Here is a 21810-nt window from a genome sequence, read left to right on the forward strand (position 1 = left end):
ACAACCAAGTGATCAGATCTAATCCCTGCCGCATGTTCAGTTGTGAATGGCGGTGGACAATTAAATAACTCCATGCTGGTACTAATGGAGCTGGTAACTCCATTAGTGCAAAAGACAAAGAACAAAGAAAATTACAGCACAGGAACAGGCCCTTTGGCCCTCTCCGCCTGCGCCGATCCAGATCCTTTATCTAAACCTGTCACCTATTTTCCAAGGATCTACTTCCCTCTGTTCCCTGCCCGTTCATATATCTGTCTAGATGCATCTTAAATGATGCTATTGTGCCTGCCTCTACCACCTCCGCTGCCAAAGCTTTCCAGGCACCCACCACCCTCTGTGTTTTAAAAAAAAAAAAAAAAAAAAAATTTCCACGCGCATCTCCCTTAAACTTTCCCCCTCTCACCTTGAAACCGTGACCCTTGTAATTGACACCCCCACTCTTGGAAAACGCTTGTTGCTATCCACCCTGTCCATACCTCTCAATTTTGTAGACCTCAATTAGGTCCCCCCTCAACCTCCGTCTTTCCAACTAAAACAATCCTAATCTACTCAACCTTTCTTCATAGCTAGCACCCTCCATACCAGGCAACATCCTAGTGAACCTCCTCTGCACCCTCTCTAAAGCATCCACATCCTTCTGGTAATGTGGCGACCAGAACTGCACGCAGTATTCCAAATGTGGCCTAACCAAAGTCCTAAACAACTGTAACTGCCGAGACCTGCCGGCTCTTGTACTCAATACCCCGTCCGATGAAGGCAAGCTTGCTGTATGCCTTCTTGACCACTCTATCGACCTGCATTGCCACCTTCAGGGTACAATGGACCTGAACTCCCAGATCTCTCTGTACATCAATTTTCCCCAGGACTCTTCCATTGACCATATAGTCCGCTCTTGAATTAGATCTTCCAAAATGCATCACCTTGCATTTGCCTGGATTGAACTCCATCTGCCCAACTCTCCCAACTATTTATATTTTGCTGTATTCTCTGACAGTCCTCCTCGCTATCTGCAACTCCACCAATCTTGGTATCATCTGCAAAGTTGCTAATCAGACCACCTATACCTTAGTCCAGATCATTTATGTATATCACATACAACAGTGGTCCGAGCACGGATCCCTGTGGAGCACCACTAGTCACCCTTCTCCATTTTGAGACACTCCCTTCCACCACTACTCTCCGTCTCCTGTTGCCCAGCCAGTTCTTTATCCATCTAACTAGTACACCCTGAACCCCATACGACTTCACTTTTTCCATCAACCTGCCATGGGAAACTTTATCAAAAGCCTTACTGAAGTCCATGTGTATGACATCTACAGCCCTTCCCGCATCAATTAATGTTATCACTTCCTCAAAGAATTCTATTAGGTTTGTAAGACATGACCTTTCCTGCACAAAACCATGCTGCTTATCACTGATAAGTCTATTTTCTTCCAAATGTGAATAGATCCTATCCCTCAGTATCTTCTCCTACCAGTTTGCCTACCACTGTCGTCAAGCTCTCAGGTCTATAATTCCCTGGATTATCCCTGCTACCTTTCTTAAACAAGGGGACAACATTAGCAATTTTCCAGTCCTCTGGGACCTCACCCATGCTCAAGGATGCTGCAAAGATATCTGTTAAGGCCCCAGCTATTTCTTCCCTCGCTTCCCTCAGTAACCTGGGATAGATCCCATCCGGACCTGGGGACTTGTCCACCTTAATGCCTTTTAGAATACCCAAAACTTCCCCCTTCCTTATGCTGACTTGACCTAGAGTATTTAAACATCCATCCTTAGCCTCAATATCCGTCATGTCCCTCTCCTTGGTGAATACCGATGCAAAGTACTCATTAAGAATCTCGCCCATTTCCTCTGACTCCACGCATAAATTCCCTCTTTTGCCTTTGAGTGGGCCAATCCTTTCTCTAGTTGCCCTCTTGCTCCTTATATACGAATAAAAGGCTTTGGGATTTTTCTTAACTCTGTTAGCCAAAGATATTTCATGACCCCTTTTAGCCCTCTTTATTGCGCGTTTGAGATTTGTCCTACTTTCCCGATATTCCTCCAAAGCTTCATCAGATTTAAGTCGCCTAGATCTTAAGTATGCTTTTTTCATTTTAGCTAGTCTCAATTCCACCCGTCATCCATGGTTCCCTAATCTTGCTACTTCTATCCCTCATATTCACAGGGACATGTCTGTCCTGCACTCTAATCAACCATTCCTTAAAAGACTCCTACATTTCAAATGTGGATTTACCCTCCAAGAGCTGCTCCCAATCCACGTTCCCTAGCTCCTACCGAATTTTGTTATACTTGGCCTTTCCCCAATTTAGCACTCTTTCTTTAGGACCACTCTCGTCTTTGTCCATGAGTATTCTAAAACTTGGAATTGTGATCGCTATTCCCAAAGTAATCACCGACTGAAGCTTCAACCACCTGGCAGGGATCATTCCCCAATACCAGGTCCAGTGTGGCCCCTTCCCGAGTTGGACTATTTACATACTGCTCTAAACAACTCTCCTGGATGCTTCTTACAAATTCTGCTCCATCTACGCCTCCAACACTAAATGAGTCCCATTCAATGCTGGGGAAGTTAAAATCTCCCATGACGACCACCCAATTGCTCCTACATTTTTCTATAGTCTGTCTACATATTTGTACCAAGACTTCACGCTTGCTTTTGGGAGGCCTGTAGTAAAGTCCCAACAATGTTACTGCACCCTTCCTATTTCTTAGCTCTACCCACATTCCCTCCGTGCTCGAATCTTCCATCGTGCCCTCCTTAATCACAGCTGTGATATCATCTCTGACCAGTAATGCAACTCCTCCACCCCTTTTATCTCCCCCTCTATCCCTCCTGAAGCATCTATACCCTGCGATATTTAGTTGCCAGTCTTGCCCTTCCCTCAATCCAAGCCCTAAATTCATCTGCCTTACCTGCTACATTTCTCGCATTGAAACAAATTCACCTCAGACCACCTGTCCCTTTGCGTTCATCATCTCTTCCCCTTAGTCACAATGAGTTTATTATCTAGTACCTAACTGGCTTTAGTTGCTGCCTCTTTACTGACCACTAACTTCCTCATCTGGTTCCCATTCCCCTGCCACATTAGTTTAAAACCTCCCCAACAGTGTTAGCAAAAGCACCCCCGAGGACATTGGTTCCAGTCCTGCCCAGGTGTAGACCATCCGATTTGTAATGGTCCCACCGACCCCAGAACCGGTTCCAATGTCCCAAAAATCTGAATCCCTCCCTCCTGCACCACCTCTCAAGCCACGTATTCATTCTGACTATTCTTGAATTTCTACTCTGACTGTCTCGTGGCACTGGTAGCAATCCTGAGATTACTATGTTTGAGGTCCTACTTTTTAAACTTATCTCCTAACTCCCTAAATTCTGATTGTAGGACCTCCTCCTGTTTTTTTACTTATATCGTTGGTGCCTATATGCACCACGACAACTGGCTGTTCACCCTCCCCCTTCAGTATGTCCTGCTGCCGATCTGAGACATCCCTGACCCGTGCACCCGGGAGGCAACAGACCATTCGGGAGTCTCGTTTTCGACCACAGAAACGCCTGTCTACTCTCCTTACGATTGAATCCCCTGTGACTATAGCCCTGCCAGTCTTTTTCCCACCCTTCTGTGCAGCAGAGCCAGCCATGGTGCTGTGAGCCTGGCTGCTACTGCCTTCCCCTGGTGAGTCATCTCCCCCAACAGTATCCAAAACGGTATACCTGTTTTGGAGGGAGATGACCGCAGGGGACACCTGCACAGCCTTCCTGCTCTTTCCCTACCTTTTGGTCACCCATTCCCTGTCTCCCTCACCAACCCTAATCTGTGGTGTGACCAACTCTCTGAACTTGCTACCCACGACCTCCTCAGCATCGCGGATGCTCCAAAGTGAGTCCACCTGCAGCTCCAAAGCCGTCATGCGGTCTAACAGGAGCTGGAGCTGGACACACTTCCCGCACATGAAGGAGTCAGGGGCATCGGCCGCGTCCCTGAACTCTCACATTGAGCACGAGGAGCATAACACTGGTCTGGGATTTCATGCGATTTTTACACTTTACCTTAACTGATTACAAATATAATATCAAATAATGAATAAGTGAAAGGAATAAGGATTTTACTTACCAATCACCATACTTACCAACCCAGGAAGAGTTAAATTTCTCCCAGCTACTTACCTTCCCGCAAGACCCCTGGCCACTGCGCCTGCCGAAAATCTGAAGCTATAACTTGCGGATAAAAGAAAAGAGAGAGCTTACCTGATATTCACTCACCCCCTTGGGTTAGAGGAGGTGGAAAGGTGGAAGACACTACAAGTGTAGTGTCTCGGGTTTCGCAACCGCCCAACTCAAAAAGAGGTAAAAATCAAACACTTAAGCACCTACCTGATTCCCAAGCTGCACTCCGGCTCCATCTCGCTCTCCCGCTCCTGGAAATGAAGGCCGCTGGAACCTGGGGGCACGTTTAAACACCTACCTGAATTCCAAGCTGCACTCGCTGTGCTCCGGCTCCCCCTCTCTCTCCTGCTCCCGGAAATGAAGGCCGCTGGAACCTGGGGGCAAGTTTAAACACTTACCTGAATCCCAAGCTGCGCTCTGGCTCCCCCTCTCTCTCCCGCTCCCGGAAATTAATCTTCAGCCAGAAGAGCCAGAGGGATGATCCACCTCTCCCTCCTCCAGAGGTCCTCAGCATCACGGTTTCCAGTCTTCAACAAATTTGATTCACACACGGGATATCAAGAAACGGCTGAAGGCATTGGATACTGTCAAGGCTATGGGCCCTAACATTATTCCAGCAATAATATTGACGACCGTGCTGCAGAACTTGCTGTGCCTTTAGCTAAACTGTTCTAGTACAGTTTCAAAACTGGCATCTACCCTTCAATGTGGAAAATTGCCCAGATATGTGCTGTCTGGAAAAAGCAGGACAAATCCAACCCGGCCAATTACCGCCCCATCAGTCTACTCTCGATCATCAGTTAAGTGATGGAAAAGATCAAAAGTGCTATCAAGTGGCACTTGCTTAGCAACAACATGCTCACTGATGCTGAGTTTGGTTCTTCCCTGACCTAATTACACCTTTGGTTTAAATATGGACAAAAGCTGAACTCGAGGTGAGAGTAACTTTCCTTGACGACATCAAGGCCGCATTTGGCTGAGTGTGACATCCAGGAGATCTAGCAAAACTGGAGTCAATGGGAATTGGGGGGTGGCGGCGGCAGTGAAGATCTCTCCTCTTTTTGGAATCAGCACAAAGGAAGAATGTTTTGCTATTGGAGGTCAATCACCTCCGTTCCAAGACACCACCGCAGGGCCTCCTCGGAGTAGTGTCCTAGGCCCAACCATCTTGAGCTGATTCACCAGTGACCTTCCTGCGGGGAGGTGGTGGCGTTGTGGTATTGTCACTGGACTGATAAACCAGAGATGCAGAGTAATGCTCTGTGGCCCCAGGTTCAAATCCTGCCACTGCACATGGTGAAATTTGAATTCAATAAAAATCTGGAATTAAAGAAAGTTGAATGATAACCATGTCAATTGTCGTAAAATGTCACTAATGTCCTTTAGGGAAGGAAATCTGCCATCCTTACCTGGCCTACATGTGACTGCAGACCCACAGCAATGTGGTTGACTCTTAACTGCCCCTTCATCGGCAATTAGGGATGGGCAATAAAAGCTGACACTGCCTGCGATGCCTACGTCCATGAACAAAAAAAAAGCCAGGAGTGATGATGACATAACAGTCTGTCCTGATCCACTCGTTGATGCAGCAGTCACGAAAGCCGAATAACGTCTCTACTTCCTACGGAAGCTAAAGAAGTTCGGCATGTCTGCATCGACTCTCTCAAACGTCTACAAATGTGCCATAGAGAGCATCCAATCCGGCTGCATCACAGCTTGATATGGCAATCGCAAGAAACTGCAGAGGGTGGGGAACTCAGGCCAACGCATCACACAACCTTGCCACCCTCTCATTGATTCTGTCTACACCTCCCGCTGTGTTGGGAAGGCAGACAGCATTGTCAGGGACCCCTCACACCCATGCTTTGCCCTCTTCCAGACCCTTCCATCAGGCAGGAGATGCAGAAGTCTGAAGACCCGCGTATCCAGACATAGGAACAGTTTCTTGCCCATAGCTACTAGACTCCTCAACGAGTCTCCCTCGAACTGATCTGTTCCCTGTAAGACACTATTCACGACACCCTATGCTGCACTTGCTCATGGATTTGCTTTGTTTGGCCCTTGTTCCGCACTATAACCAATTACTTATTTGTCGATGTACTTTGTCGATTATTCTTTTTGTCTACTGTACGTTCCCTTGGCAGCAGAAAAATACTTTTCACTGTACTTCGATACATTTGTCAATCAAATCAATGTTTACCATTTGTGACTTAGTCCATGTCCAAATGCAGCAAGACCTGTCCAATAATCCAGGCTCAGGTTGACAAGTGGGAAGTAAAATTTGTGCCAGGCAATAGCCATCGTCAACAAGACAGAATCTAATCATCATCCCTTGACATTCAATGGCAATACCATCACTGAATTTCCCACTGTCAACATCCTGGAGGTTACCATTGACCAGAAACGGAACTGGACCAGCCATATAAATTTTGTGGCTACAGGTCAGAGACTGGAATCCTGCAGTGGGTAACTCACCTTCTGACTCCCAAAGCCTGTCCACGACCTACAAAGGACAAGTCAGGAGTGTGATGGAATACTTGCCTGAATGAGTTCAGCTCCAATAACATTCAAGAAGCTTAGAACATAGAACATACAGTACAGAAGGACGCCATTCGCCCCATCGAGTCTGCACTGACCCACTTAAGCCCTCACTTTCACCCTATCCCCATAACCCAATAACCCCTCCTAACCTTTTTGGACACTAAGGGCAATTTAGCATTGCCAATCCATCTAACCTGCACGTCTTCGGACTGTGGGAGGAAACCGGAGAACCCGGAGGAAACCCACGCAGACAAGGGGAGAACGTGCAGACTCCGCACAGACAGTGACCCAGCGGGGAATCGAACCTGGGACCCTGGTGCTGTGAAGCCACAGTGCTAGCCACTTGTGCTACCGTCCTGCCTTAATCCAGGTTAAAGCAGTCCGCTTGATTGGTAATCCCTCCACCATTGATGCACAGTAGAAGCAGTGTGCGCCACCTACATTAAGATGCACTGCAGGGACTCGCCAAGACTCATTATGTGGCACCTTTCAAACCCTCGACCACTATCCTCTAGAAAGACAAGCAGCAGATCACCAGCACTAACACCACCATGGTGATTGGCACAACGTCTTGAACCAAGGCGATCTTAATGGTAGTGGTCAATGTGAGTGTTGGACTTGTATAGCTGGCATTATCTATGGATATCTAAGGAAATAAGGGAAAGTATCAAATACAAAGGGGCAAAGATTAGTGGGAGACTAGAGGACTGGGAAATCTTTAGGGGGCAACTGAAAGCTACTAAAAAAGCTATAAAGAAGAGTAAGATAGATTGAGAGTAAAGTTGCTCAGAATATAAAAACAGATAGGGCAGCACGGTAGCATAGTGGTTAGCGCAGTTACTTCACAGCTTCAATGTCCCAGGTTCGATTCCCGACTGGGTCACTGTCTGTGCGGAGTCTGCACGTTCTCCCTGTGTCTGCGTGGGTTTCCTCCGGGTGCTCTGGTTCCCTCCCACAGTCCAAAGATGTACGGGTTTGGTGGATTGGCCATGCTAAATTGCCCGTAGTGTCCAAAAAGGTTAAGTGGGGGTTGCGGGGATAGGGTAGATACGTGGGTTTGAATGGGTTGATCTTTGTAAGGGCCAGTGCAGACTCGATGGGCCGAATGGCCTCCTTCTGCACTGTAAATTCTATGAAAGATAGTAAAAGTTTTTACAAATGTATAAAACAAAAAAGAGTGGCTAAGGTAAATATTGGTCCTTTAGAGGATGAGAAGAGAGATTTAATAATGGGAGATGAGGAAATGGCTGAGGAACTGAACAGGTTTTTTGGGTCGGTCTTCACAGTGGAAGCCCCAAATAACATGCCAGTGACTGATGGAAATGAGGCTATGACAGGTGAGGACCTTGAGATGATTGTTATCACTAAGGAGGTAGTGATGGGCAAGCTAATGGGGCTAAAGGTAGACAAGTCTCCTGGCCCTGATGGAATGCATCCCAGAGTGCTAAAAGAGATGGCTAGGGAAATTGTAAATGCACTCATAATTTACCAAAATTCACTAGACTCTGGGGTGGTCCCGTCGGATTGGAAATTAGCAAACGTGACACCACTGTTTAAAAAAGGAGGTAGGCAGAAAGCGGGTAATTATAGGCCAGTGATCTTAACTTCGGTAGTAGGGAAGATGCTGGAATCTATCATCAAGGAAGAAATAGCGAGGCATCTGGATGGAAATTGTCCCATTGGACAGACTCAGCATGGGTTCATAAAGGGCAGGTCATGCCTAACTAATTTAGTGGAATTTTTTGAGGACATTAACAGTGCGGTAGATAACGGGGAGCCAATAGATGTGGTATATCTGGATTTCCAGAAAGGTTTTGACAAGGTGTCACACAAAAGGTTGCTGCATAAGATAAAGATGCATGGCATTAAGGGTAAAGTAGTAGCATGGATAGAGGATTGGTTAATTAATAGAAAGCAAAGAGTGGGGATTAATGGGTGTTTCTCTGGTTGGCAATCAGTAGCTAGTGGTGTCTCTCAGGGATCCGTGTTGGGCCAACAATTGTTCACAATTTACATAGATGATTTGGAGTTGGGGACCAAGTGCAATGTGTCCATGTTTGCAGATGACACTAAGATGAGTGGTAAAGCAAAAAGCGCAGAGGATACCGGAAGTCTGCAGAGGGATTTGGATAGGCTAAGTGAAGGGCTAGGGTCTGGCAGATGGAATACAATGTTGACAAATGTGAGGTTATCCATTTTGGTAGGAATAACAGCAAAAGGGATTATTATTTAAATGATAAAATATTAAAACATGCTGCTGTGCAGAGAGACCAGGGTGTGCTAGTGCAAGAGTCACAAAAAGTTGGTTTGCAGGTGCAACAGGTGATTGAGAAGGCAAATGGAGTTTTGTCATTCATTGCTAGAGGGATGGAGTTTAAGACTAGGGAGGTGATGTTGCAATTGTATAAGGTGTTAGTGAGGCCACATCTGGAGTATTGTGTTCAGTTTTGGTCTCCTTACCTGAGAAAGGACGTGCTGGAGGGTGTGCAGAGGAGATTCACTAGGTTAATCCCAGAGCTGAAGGGGTTGGATTACGAGGAAGGGTTGAGTAGACTGGGACTGAACTCGTTGGAATTCAGAAGGATGAGGGAGGATCTTATAGAAACATATAAAATTATGAAGGGAATAGATAGGATAGATGCGGGCAGGTTGTTTCCACTGGCGGGTGAAAGCAGGACTAGGGGGCATAGCCTCAAAATAAGGGGGAGTAGATTTAGGACTGAGCTTAGGAGGAACTTCTTCACCCAAAGGGTTGTGAATCTGGAATTCCTTGCCCAGTGAAGCAGTTGAGGCTCCTTCATTAAATGCTTTTAAGATAAAGATAGATAGAGTTTTGATGAATGAAGGGATTAAGGGTTGTGGTGTTCGGGCCGGAAAGTGGAGCTGAGTCCACAAAAGATCAGCCATGATCTCATTGAAAGGCGGAGCAAGCTCGAGGGACCAGGTGGCCTACTCCTGCTCCTAGTTCTTATGTTCTTATTAGCGAACAAGCAGTGTCTGAACACTGTGACTTTGATGTGATGATGTGCCTATGGCGCTGCTTCTCTCGTCATAGCAAGAGTTTAAAAAAAATTAATTTACAGGATGTTGGCGTCGCTGTTTAGGCCAGCATTTATTGCCCATCCCTAGTTGCCCTTCAGAAGGTGGTGGCGAGCTGCCTTCTTGAACCACTGCAGTCCCTGAGGTGTAAGTACACCCACAGTGCGATTAGGAAGGGATTTTCAGGATTTTGCCCCAACGACAGTGAAGGAACGGCGATATATTTTCAAGTCAGGGTGGTGAGTGACTTGGAGGGGAACCGTCAGGTGGTGGGGTTCCTAAGTTCTGCTGCATTTGTAGCGGGAACCTCTGAACATTTACCTATCCATTAAATGGTGTAGCATGTTAACATTTGAAAGTGTAAGACTGTAGCTTGAATTCTGAAATGTGTCTAAAATCAATTCCACATTCAAAGCCTTTTCAATGTGGAAAGATTTAATATTTTTATTTAACATGTTTTAAATATAACACACACCATAGTATAATATAAAAGAGATGCTTCAAGTAATAATGTAGAATGAGCACAATCAGGAACACATTCAATCTTAACCCCCCCCAACATTAAACTAAAACCCTCTTAACAACTAACGATGATGAACTATTTATAAAAAAAAAAAGGAAATAAATGGCTACCTTTTCAGGTAGAACCGTTCCACTGACCCCAAAGGTCGGAACTCCATGAAATCATACAATCAGGCCGAGGCACTGGGCAGAGTAGGAGACTTCCGCCGAAGTGGAGCCCGCCTTGGGTTATTAATGAAGCAGAGGTGAGGAGCCCCAAAAGTGGCCACCAGCTGACAAGACTCTAGTTCGAATTTCTGACCTGGTGTTGAAGAGGGAGGTCCAAAATCTTAATGATTTGGGACACGACCAGAACATAGGAGAATGGTCAGCTGCCTCCCAAGAGCACCGTTCACACCTGTCGTCCACCCCGTGAACAAAAACATATCCTCGCGTTGATCAGATGAGCTCTGTGCATCACCTTGAACTGGTTCAAACTAAGCCGAGCACAGGAGGACATGGAGTTCACCCTGCAAAGAGCCTCACTCCACACCAATCCTATTCATCCAGAATAGGATTTGCCATCCCATTTCATCTGCACCGCATTCAATGGAGCCGACTCCGTTGATAGGATTAGGCTGTAAATATCTGAAATACTCCCTGACCAGACCTGGCCAAAGATAAAATTCTCCCCAACCGGAAGGATGGTGGTACCAAGCGAAAAGAAGGAATAGCCTTCTACAAAAAAAAATGTGAATCTGGAAATATCTAAACAAATTAGTCCCAGAGAGTTGAATTTTTTCTGACGCTCCTCAAAGCTGGAAAACCTTATCTCCAAACCCCACCCCACCCATGACCTAGACGGTGAGTCTAAGCCTGCTGGCACAAAGATGATACTGCATACAGAGGCCAACAACGACATGGCGCCAAACTTGAAATGCTGTCTGAACTGAACGTGGAAAGATGATCCTAGAAAGGTTCTTGCTGAGAAATTTTGTATTGACAACTTCAGTTATTTCCTTGGAAGTGAATTCCTCCCCCCCCCCCCCCCCCGTTTTCTTCCTTGTGCTCTCTATCCTGACAATTTGCCCAAGTAGTCACGTTTTATTATCGGGGGCAGCATGGTAACATAGTGGTTAGCGCTGTGGCTTCACAGCTCCAGGGTCCCAGGTTCGATTCCCGGCTTGGGTCACTGTCTGTGCGGAGTCTGCACGTTCTCCCTGTGTCTGCGTGGGTTTCCTCCGGGTGCTCTGGTTTCCCCCCCCACAGTCCAAAGACGTGCAGGTTGGATGGATTGGCCATGCTAAATTGACCTTGGTGTCCAAAAGCGTTAGGAGGAGTTATTGGGTTAAGGGGATACGGTTGAAGTGAGGGCTTAAGTGGGTCGGTGCAGACTCGATCGGCCGAATGACCTCCTTCAGCACTGTATGTTCTATGTCCTATTTCTGAGTCCGTATTGTGCGTTACCAGACCGTTGAGAGAGTTCTCGACCAGGCCTAATCCATTTACGTTCACACACTTGGCAACACGGACCACTTGGAAATTTCTCCCTTTTTCTTTCTCGGTAAGTTGCCAATTCCTTCTGCCCTAACTGCGAGCGATTCAACCTGGGGATTGATCTCAGAATCTCTCCAGCCTGCATTGTACCACACTGTACCTTTCTTGATAGTCACATGCATGTTCTGTGTCTGGGTTTTGGTCTTTGCACCTTCAAAGAAGAGAGGAAATCTTGAATGAAATGTTGCCGTTCGCAACCGTAAGGCATCCCAATGTGCTTTACAATCAGTGAGGTACTTTTCAGTGTTATTAGCAAGGAAACTTGATGTCCAATTTGAACTCTGCACGATCCTGCATACACCAATGTGATGCTCAGAATAATTTGTTGTGGTAAATATTGATATGAATGGGGCAGGTGGAGCCTTGGTTTAATGTCTCACTTAGAAGATGGCACCTCCGACAGTGCAATGCATCTTCAGTACTGCACCCAAGTGACAGCTTAGACTTTGTGCTCCGGTCTTTGTGGTGGGATTTGAACCCACAATCTACTTTCACATTACTGCCACCTGGTCAGTGACTGTCCATTGCCCTTTCTGCTCTTACAATGTGTGAAACAGTTGTGCCTCATGTGCTGCACGTGCAAGGTGATAGTCTATGATATTTGATCCTCTTTTATGAGCCTCTTCATTAATTTCTCTAAATCAGCTCTGAACAATTAGCTTCCGAATTGCTAACCCGTCTGCACGTTTTCATATCAGCAAATTTTATACTTTGCCCTTAAAACCATATGTGAAAGTGACCTGCGTATCTACCAAATTTTATTAATTAAAAGGTAAACCACCTTCCTTGAAATATGAAGGAAGCTGTTAATTTACTTTGTTTTATGGCCAACACCGGGCACTTGTGTTTAGTGTTTAACAATGTGTGCCATGCAGTACATTTGTGAGCACATCAATGAGGGCTCCAAACTAATCCATTCCATCAAAATGATTCACCTTTTTTCTATTGGGTTAAAAAATAAACCCGTTATCGGCCAAAGCAGTTGGAGAAAGCCTTGTGCCAGATGTCAGCTCTTTTCTCAGCAGCTAACTGCAATCTTCTGCATTGTAAATTCTATGATCTATGATCTTCTCCCACCATGATACAAGTCAGCTTCATAGCTCAAGGAAAGTTTCAAATCTGTTTTTCTATTAAATTTGTTATATATGCCAAAGGCATTTGCAGTACCACACTGAAATCTGGGGAAACTCATTTACCTGCTGTTTTGCCGAGGGTGGCTAATGGCGATTTTACTTGTCTAATTTTCTAGTTTTCACCATTTAAGGAGAGCTGACATGGCATTAGTATAAGTTCTAGTGGATTGGCCATTTGATGCCAGAGTGCGAGTTGGGCAATTCTGTGCAGGTTGCAGCTGCAGTAACACGTGTGTTGTGATTTTCTGCCACCTGCTGTCATTTATTTATCAGACTCCCTGTTTAGTGATGTACTCTTGACATTGGGGAACGGCCTCGTCCAGATTGACAAACGTGACTGTGCAAACAGATGTGGTTGTGTATTTATTGCTCATTGCTGCTGAATAAACTATGTAATGTAAAGGGGGATGTATTTGGTACCAAGAGAACTGGTGCAATTATGAAAGGAGTTCTTAATGTAAAAAGGGTGTAAATAATTCCATTCACTTCAGGGGAGGGCTGTTAACATTTAATTTACACAAGTGAACCATTTAGATTGCTGTAACTAACAGCCATACGAGTTATACTGCAAGGGTGAGACAATGGGACTTGGACCAACTGTGGGCAGATTAACATGTGTTAAATGAATGTCAAGGTCTTAGTAAAATAACCAAAGAGCTATTAAATTTTTATGCAACTTCATCTCATCTTGTCAGCACGACATCTGTGCACCAAACCTTGGGTTTCCTTATCCTGAAAGCAGACTCAAAAGTTTGTTTTCATGGGAGGGGACACAGCCAATAATATACTTTTGAAGTAAGGTACTTCAGAATGAGATAGAATGCCTCTTGTGTAGGTGCCTTACAGCTCTATGATCTTACAGTCTGTACAAGGGAGTTGGCATTTGCAGTGTGAAATAGGAATGTGGTGAGCAGGCATTGTTTTGTTGCAATCAGAACTACAGAAGCACTTTAATCTTGTTAAAGAGGCTTAAGTCATCTCAACAAGAGATTGTAGGGCGTTGACACAGCAGGCTACATTTAAAAAAAAAATGTAAATTTAGAGTACCCAATTATTTTTTTCCAATTAAGGGGCAATTTAGCGTGGCCAATCCACTAACCTGCAAATCTTTGGGTTGTGGGGGTGAAACACATGCAGACACTGGGAGAATGTGCAAACTCCACACAGACAGTGACCCAGGGTCGGGATAGAACCCGGGTCCTCGGCGCCATAGGCAGCAGTGCTAACCATTGCGCCACTGCGCCACCCTTAAGGCTACATATTGACTGCACGTTTTCCACCTTGGAAATGTTAGGAGGGACCTCACTTTCAAACTCAGTTAAACACGTGGAATTGAGTTTATTTTCAGGAACAACAAACGTCAAAATATCGAAATGGCTGCATGTTCTGTAATCCAGCCAGTGATAAGAAATTATTCACTGGAGGACACAAGTGTACATTTGTAGAATCTGGAAAGGTTTTTGGAGGAGGAATACCTTCTTGTATTTTAGGCAGAGCATTTAATGCCTTGTATCTGGACTTGATTGGGTCAAAAGTGATGGCACATGCTTTTTGTTTTAACCAGAGCAACCTTTGAGCAGTTTGGCATCAGCATAGCAAAATGATCTTCAAGATAAGACGAGAATTTGTATTGAGCCTTGCAGCATTCTAAACCCATCATATCTGAAGAATTATCTTTAAGCCCATACTTTGCTATTGGGTGAAAAGTATATGCTTGGTTGGGGCAGGAACAAGAGGTTACAAAGAACAATACACAGGAACAGGCCCTTCGGCCCTCCAAGCCTGTACCGGTCATGATCTCACCCTTGGCCAAAACCCTCAGCACTTCCTTGTGCCATATTCCTCTATACCCATCCTATCCATGTATTTGTCAGGATGCCTTTTGAACGCAGTTAATGTATCTGCTTCCACAACCTCCCCTGGCAGCGTGTTCCAGGCACTCGCCACCCTCTCTGTAAAAAGTCTGCCTCGCACATAAACTTTGCCCCACGGACCTTAAACCTATGCCCCCTAGTGACTGACCCCTCCACCCTCGGAAAGAGTGCCTGCTTATCCACTCTATCCATGCCCCTCATAATCTTGTAGATCTCTATCAGGTCGCCCTCAACCTCCGTCTTTCGAATGAAAACAGTCCCGAGTCTGTTCAGCCTCTCCGCATAGCTAACACCCTCCAGACCAGGCAACATCCTGGTAAACCTCCTCTGCACCCTCTCCAAAGCCTCCACATCCTTCTGGTAGTGTGGCGACCAGAATTGTGCGCCGTACCAAGCTTCTACACACCTGCAGCATAACTTGCCAGTTCTTATACTCGATGCCCTGTTCAATGAAGGCAAGCATTCTGTATGCTTTCTTCACACCAGTAGAATAGCTGATTGGTTACCTGTGTTATATTGCAGCGATTTTGTGCTCCTTGTGACAATGTGAATGCTGATGTTCAAGTACTTTGGCCAGATATGTAGCACAAGTTGGCTCTTCAGCAAGGTCCATAGTAATACATTGTACTTTGTGATGGAATCAGATAGCACTGGATGCTTCATTGCAGTACTTTAGTTTCAAAGTTGCATATGTAATATTTGATCAGTCTTCCAGAGAATTAAACAGGTAAACACCTATTTTCTCCCACCTTTGTTCATTTGTAGTGGTATAGCTGGTGAGAAGGGAGAATCATGTTGCATATACCTGCTACAAAGCGTGAACCACAATGTATCTTCTGTCAAGGGGGGAAGAGCACTTAACTGATGGCCACCAGCTATTGATGAGCGAGACACAACTAATCACACCTGTAGAATAGCTGATTGGTTATCTGTGTTATATTGCAGCAATTTTGAGATTTTGTGCTCCTTGTGACATGTTAATGCTGATGTTCGAATACTTTTCCACTCGAGTGCTTTGGCCAGATACGTCGCACAAGTTATATAGGGCAAACTTCCGTCTCCACTGCTCTAGTAATGTGACCGTTCATTCTCCACACTGTTGCCAAATTCTTGAGGCTTGTGATTTAGTGACAGGTGTGGATTTGTGACCTTCAGAAACTGGGTTAAGGAGATTCCAGTTCCATCACAAACAAAAACAGAAAATACTGGACAATTTCAGCAGGTCTGACAGCATCTGCGGAGAGAAAATGAGAATGTTTCAAGTCTGGATGACTCTTTGTCAAAGCTTTGACAACGAGTCATCCAGACTCAATGATAGCTCTATTTATCTCCACAGATGCTGTCAGACATGCTGAGATTGTCCGGTATTTTCTGTTTTTGTTTCAGATTCCAGCATCTGCAGTAATTTGCTTTTATCCAGATGTATCACATGGGGCCCCATTTGAACCTAGATCCCAGATAAAATGATACATTGAGCCCTGTCAATCTAGCCTTCAAAGCCCAGGAAATGCCATGCTATTTGCACTTTTAATTCTTCTTTGTTAGTTTGGCTGGTTAGTCTTTGGCTGCCTTTGGCATTCTTGCCTCATTGGTGAAAACATCCTAAATCAGAATACTTAATCAAAATCGGCAATCTGTCAGCAGCAAAAACTTGGAATATCTGTAAGGTAATGGGAATGTGGACTTGATCTCCAAAGGTGCCCCGTGATGTATGTGCAAAAGAGCCAAAGAACTTGAATGCTGCTGCTCCGAACTCTCTCTCCCAAATTTATTCATGTCCTTGAAGATCTGGAACCACCGCATCTCTCACTCGCAATACCTAATGTCTGGAATGGTGAACTTCAGCAGTATAGGACTAGATTGATGTGCTGAAGTCCCATCCAAGTAGAGTAGTAATTTTAACTGCCTACACAATATCTGGCACCCAGAACATCACTGTTATTAGATGATGTTTATTAAATGTTACTTATTTGAGCAAATTTCATAACCTACATTAATATTGCAGATCCAAGAAATAAAAAGGAACCTCTCGTTTGGGATTAGAAGCTTGAAATGTAACCAAATCAGAACCCGTAAACATCTGTGACTCTATGCCTGTGTTGCTAATTTCCCATACCTTTTGTTTTAGCGGAGCTGACCAGATGTGGATCAGTAAATCTAATAACACGTCCCTGCTAAAATCTGGACGGATGCAGAGTCCAAATACGAGGCAAGGTATAGTGGTGCTGATTTATAGATCTAGTCCGGTTAGATTTTGTTTCCCCAAATAACTGTTACTGCGATGAGGAAGACCAGTCATTTATATTGTGCAGCAGCATGGTGATCACGTGACCAAAGATCTATTATAAAGAAAAATATATTCATATTTAAGTAGTGACTTTCATGATCACAGGACATGCCCAAGCACCATTGGTATTTTTGAGGGGTGACTGTTGTAATTTAAAAAAAAAAAAAAAAAAATTTTTTTTATAAATGTTTTTTATTGGGTTTAAAAAAATAATAATAAAAAAGAACTATAAAATAACTGGTAAGGTATTATGCACCAGCTCAGCAGCAGCAACTCTGTACAACTGGCAATATTTTTTATAACACATATAAATAGGCATCTGTTTGTTGGGGGGGGGGGAAAGAGAGCTGGGGAGGTAGATATACATTTGGGTGCCGGAGAAAGAATTACAGAGGGCAATACTCGAATGGGTCTGGTGTTGGTGTTGTCACTTGCTTCTCCCGGATGGATTTCGCTGTTGTTGTTGTCTCGCGTTCACCTACGCTCCTCTCTCTCTCTCTCTCTCTCTCTCTCTCTCTCTCTCTCTCTCTCTCTCTCTCTCTCTCTCTCTCTCTCTCTCTCTCTCTCTCTCTCTCTCTCTCTCTCTCTCTCTCTCTCTCTCTCTCTCTCTCTCTCTCATATGCCTTGGCTACTTTCCCCTGATCCTTGGCTACCTGGCTATTCTTCTGCTTGTTTGTTGGCCACAAACAGGTCCTGGAACAACTGGGTGAATGGCTCCCATGTTCTGTGAAAGCAGTCGTCTGACGCTCGGATGGCGAGCTTGATTTTCTCATTTGGAGAGATTCTGAGAGGTCGGACAGCCAGTCTGCAGCTTTGGGTGGTGCTGCTGACCACCAGCCGAACAGGATTCTACGACAGGCAATCAGAGAGGCAAAGGCCCTCTGCCCTTCTCCCCAGGAATAGATCTGGCTGGTCTGACACCTCGAAGACCGCCACTTTCGGGCATGGCTCCACCCTCATCCCCACCATTTTGGATATTGCCTCGAAGAAGGCTGTCCAGTACCCGGCAAGACCAGAACATGTGGGCGTGGTTGGCCGGGCCTCCTTGGCACAGTTCACATCTATCCTCCACCTCCGGGAAGAACCTACTCATACGGGTTCTTGTTAAGTGGGCTCTATGTACTACTTTTAGTTGCGTCAGGCTGAGCCTTGATCACATGGAGGTGGAGTTGACCCTATGCAGTGCTTCGCTCCAGAGTCCCCACCCAATTTCAATCCCCAGGTCTTCCTCCCATTTCTTTCTTGTTGTGTCCAGTACAGTGTTGCCCCTTTCTACCAGTCATAGATATCATAGAATGTACAGTGCAGAAGGAGGCCATTCGGCCCATCGAGTCGGCACCGGCTCTTGGAAGGAGCACCCTACCCAAGGTCAACACCTCCACCCTATCCCCATAACCCAGTAACCCCACCCAACACTAAGGGCAATTTTGGACACTAAGGGCAATTTATCATGGCCAATCCACCTAACCTGCACATCTTTGGACTGTGGGAGGAAACCGGAGCACCCGGAGGAAACCCACGCACACACTGGGAGGGTGTGCAGACTCCGCACAGACAATGGCCCAAGCCTGAATCGAACCTGGGACCCTGGAGCTGTGACGCAATTGTGCTATCCACAATGCTATCGTGCTACCCAGTCATACATGTCGCTACAGTTCCCTTTATCTAGGATGCTTGCATTCAGTAACTCGTCCAGTAATGGCGGTTGTGGGTATGTCCATGTCTCCTTTCGTAGGAAGTTTTTGAGTTGCAGGTACCTTAGCTCGTTCCCCCAGCTAGCTGGAATATCTCTGTCAGTTCGTCCAGTGTTGCGATCCTGCCGTCTGTATATATGTCCCTGACTGTCCGTGTCCCTCTGTCCTCCCCCTGTCTCCACTTTTTGAAGGTGGAGTTAGTCAGTGCCGGTGTGAACCTATGGTTGTTGCAGATGGGAGCTTTGTCTGACATTTTGGTCAGGCCAAATTGCTGCCGTAGTTGGTTCCAGTACTGGAGGGTGGCTATTACCACCAGGCTGCTGGAGTGTTTTTGGGTAGGGATGGGAGTGCCGCCATGGGGAAGGCCCGGAGGGAGGTCTCTTCCGTGCGCACCCACTCGGCTTCTGGCTCCTTGATCCATCCCCTTATTCGCACGGCTGTCGCCGCCCAGTGGTAAAATTGTAGGTTTGGGAGGGCTAGCGCGCCCCCCCCCCTTTGGGGATGTAGATCGGGATGGATGTAAGTAGGAAGAGGTACCTGGGCAGTACGTTTGTTTTGATCGTCTGGACTCTCCCCGCGAGGGGGAGTGGGAGCGTGTTCCATCTTTGCATGTCCTTTTTTAACTTCCTCTGACAGACTGGTGAGGTTCCATTTGTGGATCCCTTTCCAGTCATGGGCTATTTGGATCCCCAGGTAGCGGAATTTGAGTCGGGCTTGTTTAAATGGCAGTCCCATTAGGGCTGCCCCCTTACTTGTGGGTGTACCGGGAAGATCTCGCTTTTGCTCATGTTGAGTTTGTAGCCTGAGAAGGCGCCAAACTCTTTCAGGAGCGTGATGATTCCGTCAATGCTGCTTTGTGGGTCTGAAATGTAGAGGAGCAGGTCATCTGCGTAGAGTGAGACTCTGTGCTCTCTGCCTCCCCTTCGGATCCCCCTCCAGCTTTTTGCTGCTCTGAGCGCAATTGCTAATGGTTCGATCGCTGGAGCGAACACCAGCGGGGACAGTGGGCATCCTTGTTTGGTGCCCCTGTGCAGCTGGAATGGTGCTGTTGGTCTGTACACTCGCCATGGGAGCGTTGTATAGGAGTTTTACCCAGGAGGTGAACCCTGTTCCAAACCCGAACCGCTCCAGTACCTCTGCGGTATTTCCATTCGACCCTGTCGAAGGCCTTTTCTGCGTCTAGGGAGATGATCACCTCTGGTAGTCTCTCCCCAGATGGGGTCATTATCACGTTCAGCAGGTGCCTGATGTTCGACGTAAGCTGACTACCTTTGACAAACCCCGCCTGGTCCTCTGCGACCACCTGTTACGCAGTCTTCTAGCCTTTTGGTAGGATTTTGGCATCTGCGTTCAGCAGTGAGATGGGTCTTTTTCTTTCTTAGGCATCAGCGAGATTGAGGCCTGTGCTAGCGTGGGTGGCAGTGTGCCCCAAGGTAGTGAGTCTGTGAACATCTCCCGCAGGTGCGGGGCCAGTGCTGTCGCAGTAACTGTTGTAATACAGGAAATCAAAGAATCCCTACAGTGCAGAAGGCGGCCATTCAGCCCATTGAATCTGCACCAACCCTCTGAAAGAGCACCCTACCTAGGCCCACTCCCCCTCCTATCTGCGTAACCGCACCTTCCCTGCAGCAACCCATTTGAGCACAGAAAACTCTCAAACAGCAGTGTAATAATTACCAGATAATTTGTTTCTATGATTTTCTTTCTGAATGATAAATATTGGCCAGGACATTGGGAATAGCTTTGAAATAAAGCCATTGGATCTTTTACAAGGAGCACTCCCTTAGTACATGGGAGTGTTGGCCTTGAATTTTGGGCTCAATTCCTTGAATGGGCCTTGAACCTATAGACTTCTGACTCGGATACAAAAGTGTTAACCACAGCACAGCTGACAATGCAGCGGTGGACTCTGATTTTCAGTTTCAAATTGCCTATTTAAAGGTGCATTATCACGAGGGGGACGGCTCTCAATGGCCCCTGTTCTTGCTGGAGTATTGTTTGCTTGGCTGTCACTGGCAGTATTATCTCAACACAGTGACCATTCTTCATTTTTGAGCCCAGACAAGTGTCGGAGTAGGTTACAGAATGACGGAGAGCATTGGAGTCAAACCTAGGCCATGTACCCAGAAATAGTGTTTCAGCAGCCACTGTGTGAAGGTATTGAATGTGTTTTCCAAATAGTTTTGCAAACTTGGAAACTACTGCCCCAGCTTCAACCTCCCTTCCCTCTCAAACTCCTTGAATGTGTTATCACCTCCCAAATCAGTGCCTGTCTTCCCCGAAACTCCATGTTTAAATCCTTCTAATCAGGGGTTCCCTCCTGCCACAGTATTAAAATGCTCTTATTAAAGTCACAAATTATATCCTGTGTGACTATGACCATGTTAAATGTCCTTTCCCGTCTTGACCTGTCTGCAGCCTTTTACACGGTTGACCACATCAACTTCCAGAAGGATGGTGGAGGCTTTAGAGAGGGTGCAGAAGAGATTTACCAGAATGTTGCCTGGTTTGGAGGGCATTAGCTAAGAGGAGCGGTTGAATAAACTCTGTTTGTTCTCACTGGAGCGACAGAGGTTGAGGGGCAACCTGATAGAGGTCTACAAAATTATGAGGGGCATAGACAGAGTGGATAGTCAGATGCTTTTCCCCAGGGTAGAGGGGTCAATTACTAGGGGGCATAGGTTTAAGGTGAGAGGGGCAAGGTTTAGAGTAGATGTACGAGGCAAGTTTTTTACGTAGAGGGTAGTGGGTGCCTGAAACTCGCTACCGGAGGAGGTGGTGGAAGCAGGGACGATAGTGACATTTAAGAGGCATGTTGACAAATACGTGAATAGGATGGGAATAGAGGGATACGGACCCAGGAAGTGTAGAAGATTGTAGTTTAGTCGGGCAGCATGGTTGGCACAGCTTGTGGGACTACAGTTGCCTGGTTCCATTGTTAACTATTTTGTAACCAGAGGATTATGAGCAGTGGCTTCTTTTGCTCCTGTACTCTGGTGTTCTCGAGGATCAA

At 46.0% G+C, this 21810-nt stretch overlaps 1 protein-coding gene across 4 annotated transcripts in view; it reads left to right on the top strand.

Moving 5' to 3' along the window:
- The window catches only part of LOC140426656 (centrosome-associated protein 350-like), a 319223-nt gene that overhangs the window by 37140 nt on the left and 260273 nt on the right, over nucleotides 1–21810 (top strand). For 3 of the 4 annotated variants that reach the window (XM_072511741.1, XM_072511743.1, XM_072511742.1), the window contains exon 2: nucleotides 16945–17030. The exons of the other annotated variant lie outside the window; for it this stretch is intronic. In XM_072511741.1, the coding sequence (XP_072367842.1) occupies nucleotides 16958–17030 (73 nt within the window). In that variant the 5' untranslated portion in view covers nucleotides 16945–16957. The remainder of the gene's footprint in view (nucleotides 1–16944; nucleotides 17031–21810) is intronic. 4 annotated transcript variants of the gene reach the window in all.

Source organism: Scyliorhinus torazame, chromosome 7 (assembly GCF_047496885.1).
Source record: "Scyliorhinus torazame isolate Kashiwa2021f chromosome 7, sScyTor2.1, whole genome shotgun sequence".
NCBI classification, from domain to species: domain Eukaryota; kingdom Metazoa; phylum Chordata; class Chondrichthyes; order Carcharhiniformes; family Scyliorhinidae; genus Scyliorhinus; species Scyliorhinus torazame.